Below are 25,000 nucleotides of genomic sequence, written 5' to 3' on the forward strand. Positions count from 1 at the left end.
CTTTTATAAATAGGCTCATCAGTCTTCCTGACACACCCAGGGTTTTTTTCGCTTTTTAGTGAGTCAGACTGTTTTCCACTTCTGGGGAAGGTGTATAAGGGAGTTAGAGCAGTCGATAGTTGAACACCCTGGTGCTTGCAAAGTGCATGACTTGGTGCTTAACTCATGTTAGGAGAAAGCCTTGCTGTCTACCAGCTGGAGCAGGAAAGAGATGATCAAGAGCAATAGAGTCTGATCTGCCATTGCCTGCCTGGAGCTCTTGTGATCTTGGGCAAGTTACTTAACCTCATAAAAACAGATTCAGGCTTGTTTTACAGATGATAACCACTTATCTCCTGAGAGTACCAGAAAGCTTAGCTCACTTTTGCTAATGCTCTGGGAAAAAGTTCTGTTGAAGTTCAGATACCAGTCTGGGTGAAGGAAGCAACAGTCTTTGATGTGGAGACAAGTGTTGCCTCACTGACAGTTCCTTCAGAAGGTTCATGTGTTGGGGAGATGTTTGCTTACATCGTTCCTGTAGCAGTTTCAAAGCAGGGGGGGGCAGAGACCTCTTGAGCAATCTTTTTAGTGTTGGCCGTGCTTGTTACTTACTGGCTCCTCTTTTGTTTGAACTGTTTGCCAAAAGTCAGAACCTGTCCCAGACTCTCACCCCCCGAGTCTGACATCTTCTCAGATGTGAGGAAGGAGAACATCAAAGCATTGCGAGCGGTTGCCCTTTCGAAGAACATTCCCCAGGGTTTTAGCACGCTGCTTGTTTGATCCTATTAGATGAAAATGGATCGTCAGCTCTGTCACCTCCCTTTCAAGGCTGTATTAGATATCTGGAGGAGTTTCAAGAGAACCATTGTTGGCTGCAGATCAGGACATGGCCTTTCTGTCACCTCCCCTTGCATTGCGCTGAACAATCCTGTAGCTTTGCTTAATTTTGGGGCTGGTGTTTAACACACACTCTATGCATGGAAGCTTTGTGTACATCCATGATGTACTGGTTTAAGGACACCATGTGTCTTGACTGAGGTTTCTCAGTTGTTGTCATGATGGAGGACCTTTTGCTGGTTCACAGAAGAGTCATTTGGCTTCATGACAAGGAAGTGACTGTCCTGAAGTGTTTCTCTGTAACTGTTCATGGGCCGTGTTTGCTTTCTGCTTCAGTCCTGGCCTTCTGGCAGAGTAGCTGTATTTTAGGCTATTTTGAATATGGGATTCTTATGAGAATAGACAGAAAATCATTTTTGCTTTGTGTTTTTCTGTTTTGTTTTTTTTTTAAAAAAAAGGTTTAGTTTTTCTCATGCTATTAAGGAGCCTCTTATTACTTTTTTTTTTTTTTTTTTTAACTCTGCATTCTAGTGAACTGCTACTGCTTTGCATGAGACAGGGCCAAGTTCACAGTACTTGAGTCAGCTCCCATAGGGTAGCACAGCGTTCTCACAGGCTGCGTGCAACTCACTGCTTTTGTGGAGGTTTTAAACAAAATTAGTAGGTCTTAGCAGTCTTACTTCTTATTTTGATATCCTTTAGATGATGAGGAAAGCAAGAAGGTGGAGAGATGTACACTTCTGAACTGTGTTAAAGGCAGGTTCCATCAAAGTTGTGCTGTCTTCCCACTTCTTGAATATTTGAGGCTCCCAGCATTAGGACAGGTGGAGTTTGTGAATGGGTTTCATCTGGGCTGCTGAGATCCCTACCACAGCCCATCCTATTGACTGGTGATGTATTACAATGCACATGCAATATTTCCAAGAATGGTAGAAGTAGGTCTTCCTACCCTTATTTTTTTTTAATAACATCAATACTAGTCTATCTATTCCTTCAGCTTTCATATCATCCTCTTTCTAATTTGTGCCCAGCGTTAGAAGAAAAGACGTTTTCTCACCTTTCAGCTTCAGAGCCTTCCAGTTGTATCAAGCTGTTGTAGCAATGTCCATGTGTCTTTTTCTCCCCTTCTACACTTGTCTTTGATACCTTTCCAGCTGCATTTGCTCTCCTTAGGAAGACTCACAGCCTTGTCTCTGACAATTCTGGTGCTACCCGCAGTGTCCTAATAGCAGTTTTGACCTTTCAATTAACTTCAGGATTGCCTCTTTCAACAGACAAAACCTGTATAGATGCCAAAAGCCTCAGAACAGATTTGGAAGGTTGGCTGAAAGACCAGGAAGATTAGGGCCATATTTTTCCTTTTGTCAGGGAAATCAACAGCAAAGGGCCTCAACACAAGAAGGAAACTTTCCCACTGACCACAAATAGGGGCTTAGATTGAATTTTCAAGCCTTTAAAAATAAATCATCATTTTGTATTTAATTAAGCAGGGTTTCATGAATGTAGTAGTATGCTGAGGTCATGAGCAAAAAGAAGCTTTTCTAGTAATTAGTGCAGAGTCCATGCTGTTCTGGCAAAAACAGCCATGATGTCAGTCTGAGACTAGAACAAGAAACAGTGCCGTACGGTGAACTTGAAACACAAACTTTATTACTGAAGGGGCACATCTGACAATTACAAGTACTGGTTGTGTTGGATACATAGTATATTTTTCCTTTAAAATTGCAAAAAGGTGGTGTGGATTTTACATAATTTTTCCTTTTAGTTTCTGAGTTCGTGAAATTGCTGTCCTGCCAATACATCCTTTCCCCTGCCCTAATAAAGTAAGTTATCAAACTTCCAACCTTCTTGTTTTGTAAATATGGAAAGTGGCCATTTCCATGTTTTTATTTAGCAGAAGTATCTGAGTTCTACTTTCGTCATGTGAACTCAAATGCAAAGGGCAGGTGCAGCTGTGAGCATGGGATCTGAGGTCAGTCACAGGTCATGCTCTCATAGCCATTTAGGTCTTTTTTTTTTAGGTGAAATTGCATTGTTTTCAGTACAAGTGTTGTGACAGCATTTGGAGTACGTAGTTTTGCAGCACTCAGATTCTAGTTTCTGGTGAGTTACTGGAGTCCTGTGGAGCTGGTAAAGAAAAGGTTGACCATATAATCTGTTTTTTGGTACATTAGCAAAATCTTCACTTGAATTACTAAACACTCTTGTGCTTACTTGTCACTGATTAAAACCAGCCTGGTCAGATAAGGATGGCTTATATTTCTTGGTTTGTATTGTATATATAACAGGGAAGAGTTACACATTTTCTCCATTTCAGTTGTGTTTCTTGAGCACATGCAATTATTCTTTTTTACCATTTCCCTTGATTTTATTTTGCAGGCCATGACTGCTGTGAAACAGTGAAGGTGGTACTTTGTGCCTCTAGGGAAGGTCATCCTCTTCTGGTTGTGGCAGAAGAGAGTTTCCAGTTTGTCCAGGATGAAGCCTATGATGCTGCCCAGTTTCTGGCCACCTGCGCTGGTAACCAGCAGGCACTAAACTTCACTCGGTTCTTGGACCGGTCAAGACCACCTGTGGCAGACGTGGACTTTTTGGATGAGAAAGTGGCTTTGGCATTTCGACACCTGAAGCTGCCGGCAGAATGGAATGTGCTGGGACCAGACCAGTCCCTGACCGGTGAGGACCTTTAGGGCATGTGTAAGACTCATGGGTTGAAAATCCTGGGATAAAGGGTTTCCTGTTCTGGAAACCCTCCGTGCACCTTTCTAAAGGTGTGTTGGCCTCCGTGCTTGGAGGTGGGATGTGATGCGCAGTGGCGTGCCCCTAGTACATCTGCATCCTATGCTTTGCACTCAAAAATACATAAAGCACTGATGTTTTAATCTGTGTCTCCTCTTAGAAAATTGCACAAACTGTTGTACATGGTCAATATTTTAACATATACCCAGAAGGCGGGGTTTTTTTTTGTTGTATTCAGTGGTATGTGCATCAGCATCATGCTTCTGAGATTTCCTGAAAGAAACCTGTGTGTAAAAAGTCTGATGCTCCTGGAAGTATTATCCTTGTGCCACAGTTTTGGCGCCTTTGGTAAATGTTGGTTTTATAGCACAGATGCAAAGCAACTCCAAAGTATAAAATAAATCTGATTTTTCTTGGAGAAGTTGGGTCTCTGCCCCTAAGGATTTGTATTGCATCCCCGGTTGGACACTGGCGGGGTGAACATGACATTCCCAAAAATAATTTTGGACAATTTTGCCAAAAAAAAAGAAGGCAAAGGTGGAAGAGCCTGACCCTTAACCACAGCAGTGAGGGCTTATAAATAAACAGCAAGGCTGACCCAGAGTCTCTGGTGACTGCTGAAACAGAAGGGCTGAGTTATTTGGGATGCTGTGGCATGTCTGTGCCCTTGGAGTTCTGCTTTTTTTTTGTCACAGAGTGGGTTTAAGGAAGCGTATTGAGGGACTGGGGGGCTAGTTCCAGTGTGTACAAATCCTTGCTGTAAATTTTCAGGTTATTTTGTCAAATAGTTTCACGTAAGGAATGTGGCTGTGAGGCATCTGTTATCTTTTATAGGATGCAATGGCATAAACACTTGAATAGGAATGGGATGTGACTTGCTTGGTGCAGAAGGCTCAGTTCTCCTGGTTGAAACAGGGTTTTCTGCAGGAGATTTTCCTGCTTTATTTTTTACCAACTTGCTGACTGCTTTTGTAAACATGAATACATGGACAGACAATTCAAGTGTTAGCAGATGTTAAAAGATTTGTTCATATTTAATGGTTTCTGGATAGAAATTCAGATGCTGTCACATGTTTACAAGGAGATAAACACTTGGTATTTTTTTCCTCTGTGTGGAAGACACTGATGTATGTTTCTGCATTTAAAGAAGTTGTGATAACACAGACATTTCTGCTTTAAGTGATAAAAAAACAGTCAAAGTGATCTTAAGTTAATGAAATCTTTGACTGAAGCTCTGAATTGTTGCTGGTTTTGTAGGAAGGCTGAGATCCTGTTTCTCTTTTTTACTTTGATTATTCTTTGGAAAATCAGCAGTTGAGGAAATCAAGCCATAGGATTTACATTGAGTTGCACAGCATGAACTTGTGTGCCTGGAAGTCGTGATCCTGTGGGGCTCTGAATGCTAATGGACCTGTAGAGCTTCCCTTGCATCCACAGTGAGAAGGGCGAGCTCTATTGTGCTGTGCTCTAATTCTGAGCTTTTTGGCATCTTGCAGCAAAGTTTTTGTAGACAAAAGTGTAAGTGAATAAATATAATGGCACTAAATGCAACTTTCATCCAAGAATATTGGTGCTATAAAATATGTTCACTTGCAATGTGTCCTTTCACAAATAACTGAAAAAGAGTAGCTTATTGATGTCTTGGTCTGCCGTTCATTTTCTGACCATTTTTTTTGCTAGAGGCAGATTTATCTGGTATTTTTTTGCAATGAGATAATTACACATAGGGTATTTGGGGGAATTTTTGTGATTGTGACAGGAAGGATGTGCATGCATAAGCATCTTTTTGGTCATGAAAGTCTATTTTGCTAGAGCGAGATGGAAGAGATGTCCCTGATTTATGATGGAGCACTAGCTGAGAAAAACCTCTGTGGCAAAATGTAGCACCCTGTACTGGTGCTTGTGAGTTAATTGTGTGAGGGAGAGAGAAACGCACAGCAAAGATTGAAACTGTGGGAGCATTTGAACAATTAGACATATTCTGGCCAGTGTCCCTTGGAGGGGGACACCCTGTCCTGTGCTGCGTCACTACCTATGAACAGCTATTCCAATTCATATTTCACATTTTGCTAAATGTCAGCACCAGATACTTCAAATAACCTTCCTGAAGGAGAAAATACTATAGAAATGAGAACAAAAGAAAATGTCAGATCCCTTCTTGAAAGATTTTTAGTGCTGCCTCTAAGCTGGCATGTCTCTATGGGCTCTTGTGGGTTGGAAACAAAACGCTGCTGTTTAGCAAAACCTCTGAACGCAGGAGCGAGCCGGGAGCCTCAGCCAGCCCCCCGAGTGCCGCAGCTTGATGGGGAACTGCTGTTCAGTGATGGCTGCTGCTGTCAAGCATGTTTAAAAGTTGATATTTCTAAGGACTGAAGCAGGAGTCTAGATTTTACAAAAGCAGGAAGTAATGGCCCTTCTGCAGGCAGAAACTGGGTAAGAGATCCACCAGCAAGCACAACTCTGTGCTGATTTTTGAGGAGGGGATGGCTCTAGGTGGAGGTTCCTCCTTGCTTTTACCTGCACCCAACCCTGACCAGTCTTTGAGCAGAGGGCAGGGAGTTCGTTGCCATCGCCCAGTCCAGAGGGCAGAAAAGCTTCTAAATATAACACCCAGCTCCATCTGCTGAGGCTGTTTAACTCATCTTTCGTGTCAGGGGGTTTGTGCAGTGCAAAGTGTACGGTTGGGGCCCGCACACCGAGATGGAGGCTCATAACACCCCACGTGCTCCTGGGTACCAGCAGGCTGGTGGTTGGATCATTAAAATGATCTTCAGTGGTTTGCATTCATCCATTATTATTTCTTTATTGCAGCATCGCTCCTTTCCCCCCCCCCCCCCCCCCCTTTTTCTAACACATTAGTAGGTTTGACTTTTTAGTATGGAAAAGTGCATGATTACTGTGGACAAAGCTATGTGAGCATCATCTACTTGCTTATGCTTTCATTACCAAACCAAGGTCTTAATTCTCTAAGAGTTTGCCATTGTTCAAGATTAAAGGCATGGAACAGTCATGTAGCCAGATTGTTAAGAGCATGTCCTTTAAGATGCAGGTTAGAAATATTTCCAAAATTATTTAAAGCTGCTGGAGGACATTTGCAAACATGCCAGTGCCCTTTTTTTTATTTATTTGTATGTAACCTACTTAAGTCAGCTGTTGTCATTTGACAACAGAAGTTTGTTCAGCTTCAGTAATCCTTGTAATCTTAATCTCTTACTCACTACATTGTCTTTAAATTTATTCTGCTGTTATCTCTTTAGACACCATTTTCATTAAAACAGATTGAAAATAAAATTAACATTTCTTCCTGTAGTTTCATCAGGGAATTTTCAAAACCCCACCGTTAATTTTCAGTATTCTCATTAGCCTTTTTTTTTTTTAAATTGTTCTGGAACAACAAAAGGTTTTACTGCTTAAGAAGAAACTGTCCCAAAATTAAATGCACTGAGCAGCATTGGTTAATCTAATCCTTACAGTAATATTATTGTAGGTATTTAGTTACCATTACTCAAACCCAAATATTTACTGATTTATATTACTTTTGTACAGCCTAACAGACTAAATATGTTTGTGATAACAAGCCCTTAGTTCTTCACCCAAAATCCATTGAAAACAAGTGGATTTGTTTGGACCTCAGGAAGCTTTGAATAAACCCTTTGTGCCAAATTTAACACCAGACTATGTTTTTGTAGGATTGGGGATTTGATTACAAGCTTTTTGTGCAGCAGCCAGTGGTGTGGAGTGTGGTACCCAGCCTGGTTTTACTACTGACAGTAACGCTCATGTGATGGAGAGCAGTGGCTGGACGTCATGAATCCCTGATGGAAAAGCTAGTTCAGAAAACAGAATCCTCTCTCTTAAAGCATTTATCAGTGGTCTTGTCTTACAGGTTTTCCTGCTAGCTTTTCTGTGGAAAGCTGATAATCTTGCCCAAATTTCTTATTTCTAATTCTTTGCTCTTGTGATTTGATCCTGATTTGACTTCAATAAGGTGTCTAGGTAACAATTCCTTAATGGAATATTTCTCCACCTGAAATATATATAAGCTCTATTCTGTCATGCTTTTCCTCATGAAAGCTACTCTCAAAAGGTATACGTAGGTGTTTTGCTCAACACTGTAGTCCAGAAATATCACAGTCAACCACAACCCACGGAGCTGACTGGAAAGCAGAGAAGGGACCTGTGGTGTTTTGGTCCTTTTTCCAGTAAGAGTGGCCATGTTTTTGCAGTCTGGTTTGTCCCTAGGATGTTGTGCATCTGACTTCTAAGTTGCCTTCCTGCTCTCCATCTCTTACTATTCTCATTCTCCCTGAACCCACCTGCTGTGTAGGACACTTGAGGTGCAGCCTCCTACGTGATATTTGTAGAAGACTTCAGAGAACAAGTCTTAGCCTTTAATCCTTATTTTAGAGAGAAGGACCCCAGAAAGCCTTGCATTAAGTATCTATTTACCCATAGATATAAAATATTTTATAAAGGTGCCATATAATGGGACTTTGCACTAGGTAATGGGACTTCGTGAGAGTAAAATATCTTCCAGATCCCACTTGGTGCCATGATAGCAGAACTGGGGATGGGAGCACATAAGTTACCTGACTTCAGAGTCCCTGGGATCCATGCTTTCATGCTGAGGCAAGCAGAAGATACTCAACTGTTTGATTACATGAACTGAATAGCAAAAGAAAGCCCAGCAAGTGCCAAGGCCGAAGGAGATGGAGGAATCAGCTTTGTGCGTGGTGCTGTGGTCCTGCTGAGCTGATGCAGCAGCGTGTCCTTACGTTGCAGGGGCAGGGCAGGGCACCTGCGTGTGTAAGGCAAGGATTTGCACTGCAGGCAAAGAGTGTGTCTGAAGCCCCTTGGGCAAGTGTGTCCTGACCTCCTCATCGCTTTTGTCCTGGGGAGGTTGTGTCCCGAGGACTCTGCTTTTCTCCCATCCATACTCTGTTCCTCTGCAGTAGGTGATGCCTGGGCCTTGCTCATAGTTATCTGTCTATCTAGATGAACTCAAATGACATCCACAATTTCAGAATAGATATAATTAAGGATTACTCTTGCTACCATAGTATTCCAAACACAGCATTATTTTCAGGTGCCATGTAATCATGTCCATCTTAATTATTACAAGCGCCCTGTAACTTTCTAAAGAACATAGTTGTTAGTGCTGTCAAAAGTAGGGCTATTTACTGTTCTCAGCGGCATTTAAAGGCATCTGTTTAAATGGAACAGATTGTTACACTTTATATCTAGAAATCAAAATTTAATATGTATTCTGAGGCCGCATGCAATGTAAATGTAGGACTGTGATTCTCTATTTTAAATGACCGAAGAGAAAAGAAGCTAACTAGAAAACCAGAACAGAATATTTGGAGGTATGAGTAATGATTATGTCTTGTTTGTGTTGCGGTGGGGAAAAGTGTAAAAAAATCTAGGGAGGATCCAAGGCTCAGGTATGAAAAGCTTTGAGAGCTTAATCCTTGAGTTAACTATCAGTAGTAAACAGATCACTTTAAAAATTCCTTTAAAAAAATATTGTGACAAATCCTTTGAGGAAACAGAGTTTTTTTCATTTTGCTCATTAAAAGTAAGTCCTGAAACCCAGACCTATGGTTACAGTTTCAGTGGTGTGAGCTTTCTGAGATGGTGTTTCCAGGTTGGCCGAGGCTTGCGGTGACCAACCACCATACGGAGCCATTCCTCTGGGAGCGTAAGGAGAAGCAGCCCCCTTGATGAACTGCAAGATAGTCAGTCACCATTACCAAGCAGATAACTGGGAGACCATCTCACTAGATAAAACACTTAACAGCTCCTTAGCTTTAAGAATGAAGTTACTGCTGTCTTGAATATGTGCAGCTTCCCAGAAATGCTGCAGAATAAACATCCATGTGCAGTAAGTACTGCTTGAGAAGGTAAAACCTGTGAGGTGACCAGGTAGGAGAGGGATAGAGAGGGAAATGCTTTGCCCTAGTTTGAAATAGTCTGAATGGATTAGTGTTGCAAGTTTAATAACTTCACGTGCAAAACCAGTAGGATTTCAGTGTACAGTGCAATAGGAGCATCACTGTGATCTGAGATCATTAATTTGTTGGTGTTTTTTTTTGTGTGTGTGTTTTTTGTTATTTTCAGAAAGGAAGAATTCTGAAGTAACCAAAAAAAGTGCCTTATATTAAGGGAAAAAGCAAAAAGCCTAAAAAAACTTCAAAAAGCTCTCAGAAATAAAGGAAATTTGATTAGGAGCTAACATTTTTTTTCCATGGGTGGACATTAAAGATATGCAGCTGATAATGTTTTTCAGATATAAACCTTTAATCTGTTCATCTGCTGCACTCATTTTATAGTTCCTCGTTGAACCCTTTCAATGTAATAGTTACAGGTATTCTTTTTGTTGGTTTTCATATCCTTTCCAGTCTGCTGCTCACCACCTTCTCTGTCCTCTGATAAAGGACTGTATGGTATAAATCGACGCGATCTTTTCTGTGCCAAGAGCACAAAGTTGCCTGTTCAGCTATAGTCCTTGATAAGATGTAAAAAATAATTTCCATACCTAAATTCAATGCCTTCTGTAGTGGAAAACGGGAAGCAGAAAATAAATCTTGTTCAGGCAGTGTCTGAAATGTGCTGCTCAGTACTCAGATGTACCGCTCAGTTTGTGGCTGAGAAATCACCGGCATGAGAAGGTTTCTTTGATATTAGTGGGAACAGGGACATGAAGATCCTTTGGTGTGCTTTTAAAAATTTCTTGTTTATAAGATTAAAAAAGAATTACTCACACATCTTTTTATTGACTGTACTTGTAACTCCAAACACTGCATCTTTGCCTTGACCTTTCTTCAGCACTGCTGTCTGCTGGAACCTTCATCTAGGACCTCAGTGCTAAGTGATAGCTTGTTTCTGAGTTTTGCTCCCTGTGTTTCTCAAGGATTAATCTCAGTGGTGAGAACATTTCCAGCAGAAAACAAGATTTTGAGGCCAGATTTGGTAGTAGATTTCAAAACTGCAGAGTGTGTGATTTTGGGTGAGAACCAATTAAAGGTCACCGTCACAGGAGGACTAGCAAGAGATGCTAGCCAGTCCATGGCTTGCTGTTCCTTGATGAGATGTCTCAGGGCAAGGAGAATAAACTGAGCCGTTAGATGTGCGTTACTTTTTATAAAGACTGATTTTTAAAAAGGAACATTTTTTTTTTTTTTTCTGTTATTTAATCAGGATTAAAATGAAGGTTTTTACTTAGAGAACAGTTTGTGTGTTCTCGGATATGTCATACTCAAACTTTTTTTTCTTTTCAATGCTTATTTGTTTTGTGCTAATAGCACCTTCAACCTTAATCCTTTACCATTAACAAAGTACATTTGACTGTCTTCTATGGAAATTTTGTCCTTAGTTACCCAGATAAACTGTCCATGTGTCACAGCTGCAAAAAAATATATAAAAACAATATATCTAAAGTCTTATGTTTTGCCAGCTGGATTAGAGTGCCCTGCCATTATGGGACAATAATCACATGTTTCAACTCTTGCCTATTACTAAGAAACAAGAAAGGAACAAAACAACCTTGGCCTTTCCAGTATTGTGTGTCTCATATTTCCACAGTTTCCTAATTACAAGAAGCGTTTTGTTGGCATTCAAAGGACAGCCATTTTAAGATGACAAGCTAATGCTTGATATGTGGTAGGAGGAGCAGCTCTGGCTATTGCATGTTAAAGTTTTTGTTATTCTTCCATGCCTGGGACATGCATTTTGCACCGTGACAAGACCTTGAAATCATTGACTGAATTGCCAACATTTTGTGCTACAAGCTTCATCCCTTCAAAGGTGGGAAGACTGGAGGGATCTGTTCATATTCCTCCCCTCTCCATCCAGTAACACTCCCTGACTTGATGCGGGCCAGCTCTCATCTTGTTCTGAGCAACACCATAGACCAACAGATGTATTTTTCATTATATATTACTAGTTAATCCAGCCCACAGATGGCACACGCCTTTTAACTGTAGCCGTGCAAGTTTTGCACACTCCAAACCCTTCTAAATCCATTGCCTGGGGCCCCTGCAGTTGTTGTATGCACAGTACTTTGTCTCTTTGCTGCCATCATCTGTGCCCATCTGTTAGGATGGCCTCATGCCAGTTTGTATTTTAGGCAGATCTTTCCAAATAGGCCTGGATAGTGAGTTTGTATGTTTAATATGCTCCGGATGGCAACATGCCATGTCTTCTTGTACAGATCTTCTGTGCACGTCGCCATTGCTCAAAGGCATTGGGACAGGGCCACATTCAGTTTGGTTGCGTTTGTAGACACTTTATCCAAATGCTGGAACTAACGTATCCACTGATTTGATGATAAGATTGTATTAAAAAAATGGGAAAGAGTTAGGATTGCGAGAAATTGCAGTCATGTGAGCGGATTACATCAGATGGGCATTTGGGACAACTGGGAGGGGACATCTCATCTGTGGAAATATGAGACAGAGAGGGGCACCCAGTTGGATCAGGGACAGGACGAGTATTTGCCTGTATCTTGCAGAACTCACAATTGGCATGTGTATTTATTGGTGAGCCATAGGTTGGTGAGTAGGAGATGCTTCCACCTAACTGTGAGGCTGTAGATGAAGGAGAAAGAAGCGTTTTGGTCCAGGGACCTGGGCTTATGCTTTTCAGGTCTGTGCTGCTCAATTTTGGTGCCTGTTTCAGTTAGGAAGATGATGTTTCCTTTCAACGAAGCAACTAGAGCAGGAGATCCTGTGCTAGAACAGACATGGTGAGAGCAGTGCAACACATTCTTTATTTGGACAGCAGTTGTTTGCTCTAACCAAAGTGCTTTTCTAACTCCTGTGTCACAGTGCCGCTTTTGTTACGCTAGCTGGCTCGGCCAGTGTGTTAATACAGGTAATGTAGCGGTATTGTGTAAGTACAAGTTCATTGAGTGAAACCTTGGGCATCTGCTTTTATGCTGGGTAGGTCCCACATGTATCAACACTTTCTCCTTTCTGCATCCTCATTAGTAGCCTTTCCTTTATGTCTTGTCTATATGGTGTGTTATTTTATATTCTTCTTTAAGTCCAAGACTGTGACAGCCATGGATTAACTACCTTGTTGCATTGTTTATTCCTAAAGCATTACACTCCATAGCACTTAATACCAAAATCCTTGTCATTACTCTCCCACAGTCTGAGAATTAGTCTCTGAGTGAGCTCAGCTATTCCCCTTTTCTCTGATCAGCTGGAACCTCCATTCAGACATGCTCATGTATTCAGGACAGCATGGTTTTGCTTTACGGTAATCAAGAAGAGGTTAGGGGGTAAAGATTGATTTATAGCCCAGAGACCTAATTTGGAATCATTTGGAAGAGAGATGGTGCCAGAAAGCTTTTGGTTCTTGAATACAGATGAGATCTTCAGGAATTGATCCAAATGTCGGGAAAAATTGGGTGCCAGTCAGGGGAGAACTCCCCATTTTTGCTTTGTTTTTCACTGAAGGTCTTAACGATGTCACTTAAGAAAGCAAGTAAAACAACAGCCCTTTGAAGAAATGATTTCTCTTGGGGCATACTTCTTGAGGAAAAAATACTTAATTAAATCCTAAAGCCATTATGCACTTGCATTTATAAACCTGCTGTATAGGTTTGGCTGGCAACCAAATTAATAACCCAACAAATCATTGCTATGATATTTAAGGTATTATACCAAGTGTGCTCATTGGCATGGTTTACTGAGACCCAGTTGGTGCTTTTTTGTTGTTATTATTGCTGCCAGTCAATACTGAAATCCTTTGTTAATTAAAAGAACAAATTTTTATTTCTTGCAGTTTTTTTAACCCAAATGCTTTTGCCCGTCATACAGAAGTAACAGGCTTTGATCTGCAAATACTGTATTTCAGCAGTGCATCTGGAGCTCATTTCTGGTTGAAGCTTTTCAGAGCATCGTTCTAGGGCAGCAGCTTTTAGAGTAGGGGGATATTTCTCTGAGATGAAAGCTTAGGCTCAAGACTGACTTTTACCAGATTAGGAGGTCATGGTTATTAAATGTAAAAAGCAACAGCAGAGATTGCTAGTTTATAAATGGTGCTACTCAGAATGATAGAGCTACTGTATAAAGCTGAGAAAAGCTGGTCTTGAGGCATAAGCAAACCAGGAAAGCAAATTCACTTTTTTTTTTTTTTTTTTTTGGTCTACATGAGAGGTTAAACATTTCTCTTTTGTAACTCCTTTAGATTTGTGCTTCAAATTTAATTGATTTTTTTCATGCCTTGGGACAAATCAGCATCCCATTAAATAACAAAACTTGTCCATTCCAAAAACCTGGTCCTGGGTGTGTGAGAAAGAAGGCTTGGTCATTTAGAAAAACCCATCTGACCATGTCAGGTTCTGTTTGGATGCACTGCAACTTGGTGATTGCTGTGGCTGGAAGTGGAGATACAGCATTCACCTAACCTCCAGCCTACAAATTCCGATTTCTTTTTTTCTTTTTCTTCTTTCTTCCCAGAGAACATCCCTCGGGAAACACTGATGCATTTTGCGGTGAGGCTGGGTCTGCTGCGGCTGACGTGGTTTCTGCTCCAGCAGCCGGGAGGAAGAGGAGCTCTCAGCATCCACAACAACGAAGGGGCAACACCCGTGAGCTTGGCCTTGGAGAGGGGCTACCAGAAGCTGCACCAGCTTTTGACAGAGTAAGGATGATTTGATGGTTCCTCAGCTAGCTTTCCATTCTGTGTCATGCTTGCTGTACATTGTCACTGAACAGTTTCTAAGAGCCATACTCTACCCATAAAGGCAATTTTTGTATAATACAGCTTTTATGTTTCTTGCTAGCAACAATGGGGGCAAGTCCTTAGGGTTTAGGGGAAATGCAATAATATTATGTTCTCATTTTCTGTTGCATAGTGTTCTGCTTCCACCTGTCTCTTAAAGCCCGAAGTGTGTCGCTAATATTAACTAATTGAGACAAACCTTATTCAAACACAAGTGAAAAACCTTTTCTTTGAACAAGCATAGCTGTCCGAAAGCGAGGAGCTAATGGGCTTTGTGGTGCTGATTGACTGTTGTGTTCTTACTTTGTAGATTTAATGGGTTTTGGTTAAATGAAATAATGATAATTATATTGAAATAGGGCAGCATCTTGTAGAGAATAGGTATCTTACCAGTATAGGTAGAAAATTTAGGTACAGAATTAATGCAAGTATTTAAAGACAGAAACTGTTCTCTTCTGAGTGGTCATGAGAAGTAGCCAGATCTTACAAACTTGTATCAAGTAACTAGTGGTGTGAGCATTTACTGCAGTGTTTTACGAGGAGTCCCTCAGAAGATGACAAGTTATTTTTGCATAGCAAATGTTTGGAGATCTAGCTTTAAAGCTGAGGCTAATAAAGACAAGGAGCTTAAATATGTCCCGAGGGGACTGTTTGTAAAGGAGAAAAGTTTTGGTCTGCATGTGTATTATTCTGATACCTGGTTCTCTTAAGCTTTGTTATTCACTTTGTTTTTCTGAACATAATTTTCAGATACTTAGGGTTTGTGTTGAGTGACCCAATGTCACGTTTAGGAATCTGCTACATCATACACATTATCATGCAATAATTTTTTGTTACGAATTGTAAATTATTCTGCTTTCTATAGGTGGAGTGTTATAGGGCAAAAAATATGATCTGTGTTGCTGGAGCAATTGCATTTAAGTTTCATCTTTAACAATCCAGCCAACTACATGCAAAGTGGGGGCAAAGGAGAAGGTGCAGGGTTCTACAGGAGCTATACTCTCGCCTTTTCTTCTGCCACCCTTGGCTAGGATTAATACAAAGATGATAACAGTGTTAACTTTTTTCTCTGTTGGGTTCAACAGTCATACTGTGAAAACACACAGCTAAGTCTCTTGCAGGCTATCTTGTAAAATTGGAATGTGCAAATTCGTTCTATAACTGCAGCAAAGTTCTCCAAGGTGAAACTAACCATGTTAACAGACTATATACTGTGAAGAAGCTGAAGTTGTCCAAAACTTGGTTATAGTTCTCACAGAAAATACAACGATCTGAACACGAGTAGAGCTGGTAATTTAAAAAGAAATGGGAAGTAAACAAAACTATTACAACAGCTATTCATGTATTTGGCAGAATATTTCACAACCAGTTCCAATACTGGAATGGCAGTTCTTTCTCAGTGGAAATAAAAATGAAGAGTACTTGGATTACAGGGCATTGCCCCGTGCCATTCCCTTTAATGGATGTTGCTGGTGTGATCCAAAGGTTTTCTCTGATGACCTTCACAGTTGATCTTTGAAAATAAGACACTATCAACTTCAGTAACGCTACTATCAAGATTGCAACTCCTGTTCTTTGTTGTATATCCTCAAACCGTTCATTATGGTTAGTTTTCCTCTTGAGCTGCAGTGTGGAAATAAAAACATCTGACAGCCATGCCACACGTCTCGTGACTCTGAAAACCCTGCTGTCTCCATGCAGCCCTGCAAACAGAAATCTGTGGACACTGAAAGTCGTGGACCCCTTTCTCAATGGGTGGGACAGTGGTAGAGCATGGTGCTACGAGCGCGGGTCTGGGCAGAGCTGTGGGAGCACTGTGGGACATGGGCACCGCCACAGCCCTTCCCCACGGGAGGGTGGTGGCTGCAAATCAGGCACATCCTGGTTCCCCAGCAGAGATTCATATTGTACTTGGCATTTTCTGCAATGAGATGTGATTGAGGCTTGAAAATCCCTGTTAAGATGAGAAATACTGAGTTTCAAAATACAGAAAAGCAGACAAATTCCATGAAGACAGTATATGTCATTTGTGCGCTGTCAAAACACAATAGATCCTGTACAATCTCTTTTCTGCACTCCGTTTATGTGTACGCTGTATAATCCATGCACACAAATTTGGCACACAACTTGTACCACTCAGCAAAATACAGAGCAGCAACGCATGTTAGCGAGAGCCTGTACAAAGGAGTCATTATTTTTACAAGTAATTAAACTGCACTTTGCCAAATAAATGAATACAGTGTGTTTTGTGATGCATTATCCTTGGGGGGATTTTATTGTTCACTTGCTTGCTAATTTGCAGGACCCTGAATTTTACAATGATTTGCCCAGCCAGCACTGGGAAGGGGTGAAATTTTCCTGTAATTGGGATACAGTCATTAAAAAGCAGACACAAAACCTTCTCCGTTGTTGCAGTTTTGCCAGGGTTCAGCTGCAAAGCAGCTTGATTCAGCTGCAGTGTAAATATTTTCTCAAAAACTAATTACACTGGTGACATTTTGAATTTCTGCTTATCAGATGAGCTTTCCCTTTTTAGCTGTTGCAGTTCTTCATGTAAAAAAAAAAAAAAAAAAGGCACTTCCAATTTAAATTTTGTAGCCCTTGAATTATTCCTTTTCGTAGTCTCGAGCTTGTGCACTGGCTCTTGCATCCTCTGGCAGGAAAGGTGCGTGTGCTGCTCCTTTTGTGACCAAACTGAGGAGCTGTGATAGAGCACACGTAGCATGCAGACAGCAGTGTTTATTCATCGGTTGTGTATCATTCCTGAGGGTGCTTGTTTTATCTGATTAGCTGATTAAAACTGCATAGTAAACGTTGTACTGCGGTGCAAATGGAATAGGCCAGTACATAAGGGTAGGAGTTTTTTAGGGTAAAACTGTAATTAATATATATGTGTATATATAAGGATTTTCTCTAGGAACATTCTTCTTAGCTTGCTAGCAGCTTTGTTAACAGCTTGTTTTTTTGGTGTTTTTTTTTTTTTTTTTTTTTTAATACAAATTTTAAATACAATTTAAATAGTTTATCTTTACTCGCCTGAAAAAGCTTTGGAAACTAGGCTGCATAGCCCTCTCTAAGTTTCAACAATTTCTGAGTGCAATAGGAGCAAATTCCAAAGCAGAGGGTCCTTCCTTGAAGCCTGTTACTTGCCCATGTTTAAACTGGGCAGTGCTGGCTGCAGGGTGTTGGCAGAGCTGGGCTCGTTAGAGAAGGGCTGGCTCTGAAGAGGCAGCAGTTCTGTTAAACAGGGGGGTAGTACACCCGGTGTGAGGAACTTGGCCTCTGCTATAGGACAGCTGCAGTTCGCAGTAGTTGATGTTTTCAAATGCAGTTTGGTGTAGTAATATAATCTGCCTGCCAGCTCCATGTTCTTCCGTGCTCTGTAAGTCAGGCAAGGAAAATGGCTCCAAGAAATAGCGAGCGTGCAGAACTTCAGAGAAGTTTGAAGTGCCGCTTTGTAAAACATACAAACACTGATTTTATTTTGTATTTCATTTCTGCAAAATCGAGTTCTGTCTAGTAAACCCCAAAGTATTGGATTTTTTTTCTGTGAAGCCAAATGTTTGTAGTTCCTTCACAGCTGAGAGCAATTTATGTCCCCTGAAAAAGAGGAGTAAGAGAGAAGTAAAGCCCATAAAAAAACCTTTTGCATTTTTCTAATCCCTGCAAAGGAGAAGTTTCAGAGTTGTAACAGTCTCTGAGTTTTTTACTGTAATATTAGTTATTCTTTTGCTGGTTTCTCTGCTTTATTTGCTATAAAGCACTCTGCACAGCTCTGGGATTGCTCTTCCTTCAAATCTCCTTGTAACAACCAGGTGGCTCAGTATGTGAAACTAAGTCATTACAAGTCCGTATTTCCAAAATTAAACTGATTTAATTAACACACATGAGGAATAACTCACAAGTAGCAGAACGGTTTTACAAAAGTTTTGCAATCCATGATTATCACTTGCTGTTGTTCTGATTTTATGTAATTGGTGAAGTTTGTGCTGTAATCTCCGTGGTGCCTCTCAAATGAGGAAGCTTTTTCACTAACTTTAGTTTTATAATTTTAATTTTCTGTTTTTCTGAGCCCGAGCTGCAAGAGTATTTGCTTGGTACCTCATTTCTTTGCATCCCAATTTAGCAAGTCCTTTAAGCATGAGTTTAATGTCAGAAACGTCCAGTTCACATTCAGCACAGTTTAAGTGTGGTCTTAAAAGTAAGCATTTCTTACAGTGCTCTACCAAGTCAGGATGATAATTCAATGATAAATGTCCATCTTTAACTCTGGTGTTAGGTTGTTCCATTAAATTCAGTCTTTGTGTAGGCAAAGAGCCGTCTGTGGTGCAGATGCTTTCCAAAATCACTGGTTTCCTGAGGCTGAAAGCATTGCTGACCACTTGGTCTTCAGTGCCAGATTTTGGCAGCTGTGTGTAAAAACAGGGTGCTTGTACCCTTGAGAATGTATAGGCTGAAGCCCCTTTCCTGAATGCACCCTTGCCGTTATTAGGAGCTGGGAACTAGGTGTGCAAGGCTCTGAGTCTCTGTTTGGGTACTTCAGTTCTCCCAGTATTTATTGGGAGCACAAGCAGGACACAGCTGGGGACATGCTGGTGGCCAGAAGGTTGCCACCACACTGGCAAGTGATGCTGTGCATATTTTCAGTTTTATTTCTGACTAAGCAGAACCAGCAGCTGAAGAATTCACTGAAGTAATGATGATGTTTCTCCCTCTGTTCTTCTACCCCAAAACAAGCAACAAATCCTTTTTATTGCTATTCAGGGTGCCAGCAGTAGGTTTAGGGTATGGTTTGCTAAGGTCTGGCAGGAGAGGAGAACATTTGACTTTGTCTCTATAAGTGCTGACACAAGATTAACATTTAAAGTGAGATTCAAAGATGTTTGAAGGGCAGTGAAAGAGGACCTGATGAGAGATGCGTGTGTTAAGAGGATGCTGTTTAGCTACAAAAGCGTGGCAGAAGCAGTGATGCAACAGAGTCTGGTTTTGTGGCTGTGTATTTCTGAACTTTAAGATTATTGTTTGAAACATCATTGTTTAATTGATTGATCATCTTGATTAGAAAGGTGCTGAGGTACTTCTGGCCACAGCAGAGGAGCAGACTGGAAATGGGGGCCAGGGGAACCAGGTGTGAACGTGATGGAGCAGGAAGAGTTTGTGTTTCTCTCTTCCCACCTACTCACCCACTGCATGCTCCAGCTTTTACTGACTTCCTGGTGTGTTCCCACATCCCTCTGAAGACTTGTATTTTCATTTGTTGGCTCCCTCCTTTCCTTTGTTTTGCATGTATCCACCTCTGAACACAGACGAGAGAGAACTGGCTTTGTCCATATGGTAGAGACAGCTTTTTTATTGTCTCTGGTATCCTGCTCAGAAATTGGAGGTCCTGGGAGATGATATTCATGTAAATAGGTCTGTGAGGAGGAGAAGAAGGAGATTTCAAAGAGATTTGAGAAGATTTGGTAAGATATGAGAAGAAAACTATTCTCTCCCCAGCAATCCTGATCTGGAGGTGATCCCAAAAATTATAGGGGCCGTAAGCCCTTAACAGCCTTGTGTGTTTGGTAAGTGATTATGATATACGAGCTCCATTTCAGGGTAAATTTAGAAAATGCAGATAAGTGATTTTCCAGAACTGCAAGGTTTTTGGCCTCAGTCATGGGTTAGCTGGATAGCCAGTTAGGTTACTGATATTTAGTCTGTGGAGCAGATTTGCTAAAAGTAGTGATGTTCATGGTGGGGATTGAAGTTTGAACAGATTATTGTAGAGGAAGACTTTGTAAACTGCTGTGTCAGAGGCAGCCAAAGCAATGGCTTCATCTTTGGGTTGTGTTAGAGTCTGTGGTCACGCTTGCTTGCAGCATGCAGAGATGTTCTGCAGAGACAAGTCTTTCTTCCATATCACTTATCCTCATCTGAGATGCTGTTTTTAGCTCTAAAGAAAACACTGGTTGATGAAGTAGTCTCCATGACTGTGCTTTTGTATTTAAAATGCAACAGCTAGCATCTGTTTTCTCTCTTGAGTGCATTTCATAGATTCACCTTAAATTTCTTTTGTTTGCTGATGAGACTTCGAGTTGACATTGAGTTCTGTGTTGAACTTACAGCTTCTCATCCTGAGCAGGGCATCTTTCTTGTTAGATAATACTACTAAAATAAAACAAATGGAAAAGTGCATTTAATGACAGACAGTTATTCTCATGGAATGCACATCATACATTTTGGCCAATATAGTTGATTATAATTTATAGCTGTATTTTTTTTCTTTTAATGTATACTTAACATTGGGACCTAAGAAATGCTTGGGTTTAGGAGTGCAACCCCTTTGTGGTAGGAAATACTGGATGTGCTCTCCTAGTATATGTGTGTCTGCAAGCTGCTGTTGAAAGACCAAGGCAGCTTTTCTCTTTTGTATGATTTCCTACTGTATAGTTCAACACAATCAATGGACTGAGAAGTTAGCATTAAATATTTTGAATCCAGTTGTTAAATATTTATTCTGATATTGAAGGATAGGTTATGCAATCCTGAATGCAATTCAGTGTCCAAACACATTGCAGTTCATGTTTGTGCGAAGCACTGTAAGGGGTTAGTCATCATTTCAATACTGGATGAACTTTAACTCTTTCCTTCAGCATCAAAAGTATTCAAATTAGTGAGTGATCTATGAATTTTTTTTTGTGTTAGAAACTTTTTTTTTCCCCTTACTTTCCTGGGGCATTTGGAACACTTGGAAACACCTGAAGTATGAATGCTATATTTGTTAAATATCTTTCAGGTTTATGAATGGTTTAACGCATTCTAGCACATACTAGTTGCACGTGTTTGCTGAGTCTCATATAAAATGCACATTGACGGTTAAAAAAATGAGCAGAAGCAAGAAATTGTGTGTGTGCACTAGCATTTTGTGTATCACTAAAGATTGTGGGTGCAAAGTTGATCATATGTATACAAAGCCTCTATTACCCCGACACTTCTGCAAATAGCATTGAAGTTCTGTTTTGTCAAATTTCGAAGATGTCTTGGGTTTAGATGCTGGTGACTGCGTTAAGTCTGGGTGCTGGATTTTCACAGGAGGGATTGTTTGGCTTGATTTAAATAGCCTGTGCTAGGGATGTGTTGTGCAGTCGCCACCAAGTCCAGCATCCTGTCCCAGTAGGCGCCGTTCCTTGTTTATCCCAGATCATAGTCTGTCTGATCTAGTATTTTCAGTGTGATATTATAATAATAGTACTAAAAAGAATAAAAAATTAAAATTATTTTCGTTTTTTTTTGCTTTTACAGATAAGAACATCTAAATTCTAGCATTTCTTAGCTTTTTCTTGCAGCCATAATGCAAAGGGCTTTGTTTAATTAAAAAAAAAAAAAAAAGAATAAAGTATTTTTTTTCTTTATCACATGAATCTAGGAGCTGGTGCTTTCAGAGTAAGTCTGCAGCTGTTGTCAGGCTTGTGGTAAGATCGTAAGAGCTGGCAACACTACTGAGTTTGTTTTGTTTCATCCAAAGTCCAGCTCAGAAATCTGGAGGGGATATCCCCAGGAAATAACACCTTGAGTTCCCACACTGCTTTCCTTGCCCATTTATAAAACTGGGGGATAAATCTTCCTAACACGAGGTTTTGATTAACCCACTGAGACTTTTTGTTCATCTTCTGATCTCTTCCCCCCTTCTTCTTCTCCCCTCCATTTAAAACCTGTTATCTCTGTACCGGAAAGCACGCCTGCTGGGAGGACCGGCACCGCTGAATTTCAATCCCTTGTTACTGAGCACAGTTTCTGCAGCTTTTGAAGGCAGGCAGAGCTTTTACTCATTTCTTTTTCTTGTTTTCCCTTTCTCACTTATCTTTCCTTTTCTTAAAAATATCTCGCCCGTATCTGCAGGAAGCCAGGAGCCGCACTGTGTCGGTGCAGGCTTTCCTCTCCTTCTTTCCGCTGCTCTCTAGCCCTGGGGACATCCTATCTGCTCCCCCGTGAGACAAGAAGAGATTCAGCACATGAGTACAACACGACTCCTCCTTTGCTAGGGACAAGTCTACTCAGGCGATGCTGGGAAGTTTAAAAAACACGGCCTATTGTCTTGTCTTATGTGCTGAACGGGCAGGAGGGGATGCTGCAATTTGAGCAATCTAATCAGCTCCCAAAACAGGCAGGGCATGGCCTGAGAGTATTTTGAAGGCTTATTTCCTTCTCCTCTTGTCCCGTTTGGGGCTGGCATCTTTATTTGAGCCACTTTTTTGCAGATAAAGGGCCAGCTTCTAAGTCTGTCCTTTCTTGAAGCCAGCAATTTCCTTTATGGGTTTACCTCCATGGGACAGAAGACTGCAGCAGAAGAAGCTGGGACCAGAGCTGGAAGACTTCTTCCAGGCTTTTTCAGTGAGACACAGCATGGTTGTGCCAAGGGTGGGGCTAGTGAATGCTGCCAACCTTGTTGAGCAGTCCTGGCTTTTTTAACCTAGCAAGATACTTTCTTCTGCAACAGTTGGGCTTAGAGATGATGCTGATGAAATTTTGAGTTCACTGGTATTTTTTACATATTTCGATGGGAAGGTGTTGAAAAGAGAGGATGAGAAAGAATTGACCCAGGATTCTTAAGCCTCATAAGAAGACAGATTTTGCTTGTTGCTAGCAAACTGAATTTTTGTACTGAATGGAAGCAGATTTTCAGCCTGCTTGAATGCTGGCGTTTTTATGTACATTTTTGTTATTAAAACTTCAGTAAATATTTGCATATCTGTTTTTATCTCCCAGTAGACCAGCTTGGATATCACTTCTATACAGCCACTACAAAAATCCCTAATCTGTACAAAATAAGCATCTTTTACAACCAGGGAATACAAAATAATACATGACTGCAGAGCTTTTTTTTTTTTTCCTGGAAGAGTGGTTTTATCATGTCAATAAAACCCAGGGCTTGCAGTGAGACATGCAGGAAAGACACAAATGGTTAAGCTCAATGTATGATGACAAGCAAGAAGGAGTGTCTTCTCATATGGTGTACGTGGTCTTGGAATTGATTGCTTCAACAAGAGAAATAGCAGTGTGCAAACAAGTTAACTCTTGTAAATGCCCATTTGTCCTCTCTGCTGCAGACCTTTAGTGCCAGGATGCAGCGGTGTATGAAAGGGATGATTTGAAGGAGTCCATAGATTGGAGCCATTCACTATATTGCTGCTTAATTTTGTGCAATGTAGGTGACTGCTACTAAAAATGAGAGCTTGGAGTTGTTTGTAGTTGGATGGATGTGAGAAAGGTCTTGGTTTTACAAGAGGTTTAAAGCCCTTTGTAGAGCATAACACAGATTGGCAGCTTGATTATGAAAGGAAATTGCTGTCTTTGTAAGCACAAGTGATTATTTAGTCTGTGTGAAGGTGAAGATGTCAGGTTGCAGGAGGGGTGCGTGTGCTCACGGTGTTGCAGGGGACTCTGCCTGTCATGTCACTCCAGATTCTGAAGCTTTTGAAGTCCCTGAGGGTCCTTTAAGGCTCAAGTTGTTCAGGCTTCTCTGTGGGTGCCAATTTGATGATGTCCATAAGTGTCCTTGAAGCTGATGAGAAAGTGGAGCAGACTTATCGTACTCGGTTCTTTAATCCAGCTGATGTTGTCACCATGAGTGGGTGAATATGGGTTTTGTGCTGACTGCCTCATTGTACTCTCAGAGTGGCCCTGAGTACAGTAGTTTCTCATATATGTCAGCTGAAAAGAAAAATACTCCAGACAGAAAGGTCTGTGTTTCCTTGTTAAAGGAAGGTCATTTCTTTAGTCACTTGTAATGGCTCAGTTGACTTCATTGTCTCCTTGAATTCAATCACCACCAAAAACTGGATGCTTACTTCTGTTTCTGTATGGAAATACTGATTTTGTTTAAATCAAGAGTAATTCTGATGAAGTCAATTGAGTTACATGGTGGTGAATGGTGGAAGATGTAGGTTCACTTCATCGGAATTTCTTTGCAGATTTAGCCCAAAATGAGTCACAGGAGGGGGCGGGTGGTTGTGCTGGGGCAGAGCGGAGACAGCCACGGCCTCCACCGTTGTCTGCACAGGTTTCTCTGCCCTATGATGAACCATCCAACCGTTTCCCCACCCTGCTCTGCCCGTTCCTGTTGCCAATCATGGTGTTGTTTGCTTGTTATGACTTTGCTTTCTAAATTGCGTGGCTTCCCGGAGAGGTAGCCCTGTGGTTTGCTAGGTGGGCACCTGCCCATTAGAAAGGTTTGCTACTTTTAAAGTAAGAAACCAGCTGGTAAAGATGCTGAAATCTGTATGTAATTTTACATGGCTGATGGTATACATTTGATGCGTATGTACATTCTTGAATCCTCAATTATTTGCATACTGTCACAGCTCTTCCCTTCTAGGGAAATCTGTAGCTGTGCTGCAGAGAGACATCTGGAGTTGCCTGTTGCGACAGGGGCTGGTGTCCACAACAGGGAGGAGACATGCTCTCAACTGGGGCTGGCTGTCAGTAGATGCAGCCTGATTGAAAGGAAAATGGAGAAATTTGCATTTCTCACACTCCAGAGCAGGTCAGCACAAGTCCTGGTTCCTGCTTGGCTCCACATCTCTCCCAGGGGATGCAATGCTTGGGGGGCTGCAGTGTGAGCTGCTCTGTCCCGGGACAATTAAAACAGATTTGGGTTTCTTGACTCAGTTCTGATTCAAAGTGAAATCTGTAAACCTGAAACTTTAGATGAGCACCTTGATAAGATAAA

At 41.1% G+C, this 25,000-nt stretch overlaps 1 protein-coding gene across 9 annotated transcripts in view; it reads left to right on the forward strand.

The window, feature by feature from the left end:
- AKAP13 (A-kinase anchoring protein 13) overlaps nucleotides 1-25,000 on the forward strand; it is a 217,662-nt gene that overhangs the window by 88,789 nt on the left and 103,873 nt on the right. For all 9 annotated transcript variants that reach the window (XR_006166569.1, XM_042803861.1, XM_042803860.1 and 6 more), the window contains 2 exons: nucleotides 3,196-3,492; nucleotides 14,025-14,208. Coding sequence is in view for 8 of the 9 variants with exons in the window: in XM_042803861.1 (XP_042659795.1) it covers nucleotides 3,196-3,492; nucleotides 14,025-14,208 (481 nt within the window). In the remaining variant the exon portion in view is untranslated. The remainder of the gene's footprint in view (nucleotides 1-3,195; nucleotides 3,493-14,024; nucleotides 14,209-25,000) is intronic.

The sequence above is a fragment of the Tyto alba genome, unplaced genomic scaffold, assembly GCF_018691265.1.
Source record: "Tyto alba isolate M040663 unplaced genomic scaffold, T.alba_DEE_v4.0 Super-Scaffold_41, whole genome shotgun sequence".
NCBI lineage: Eukaryota > Metazoa > Chordata > Aves > Strigiformes > Tytonidae > Tyto > Tyto alba.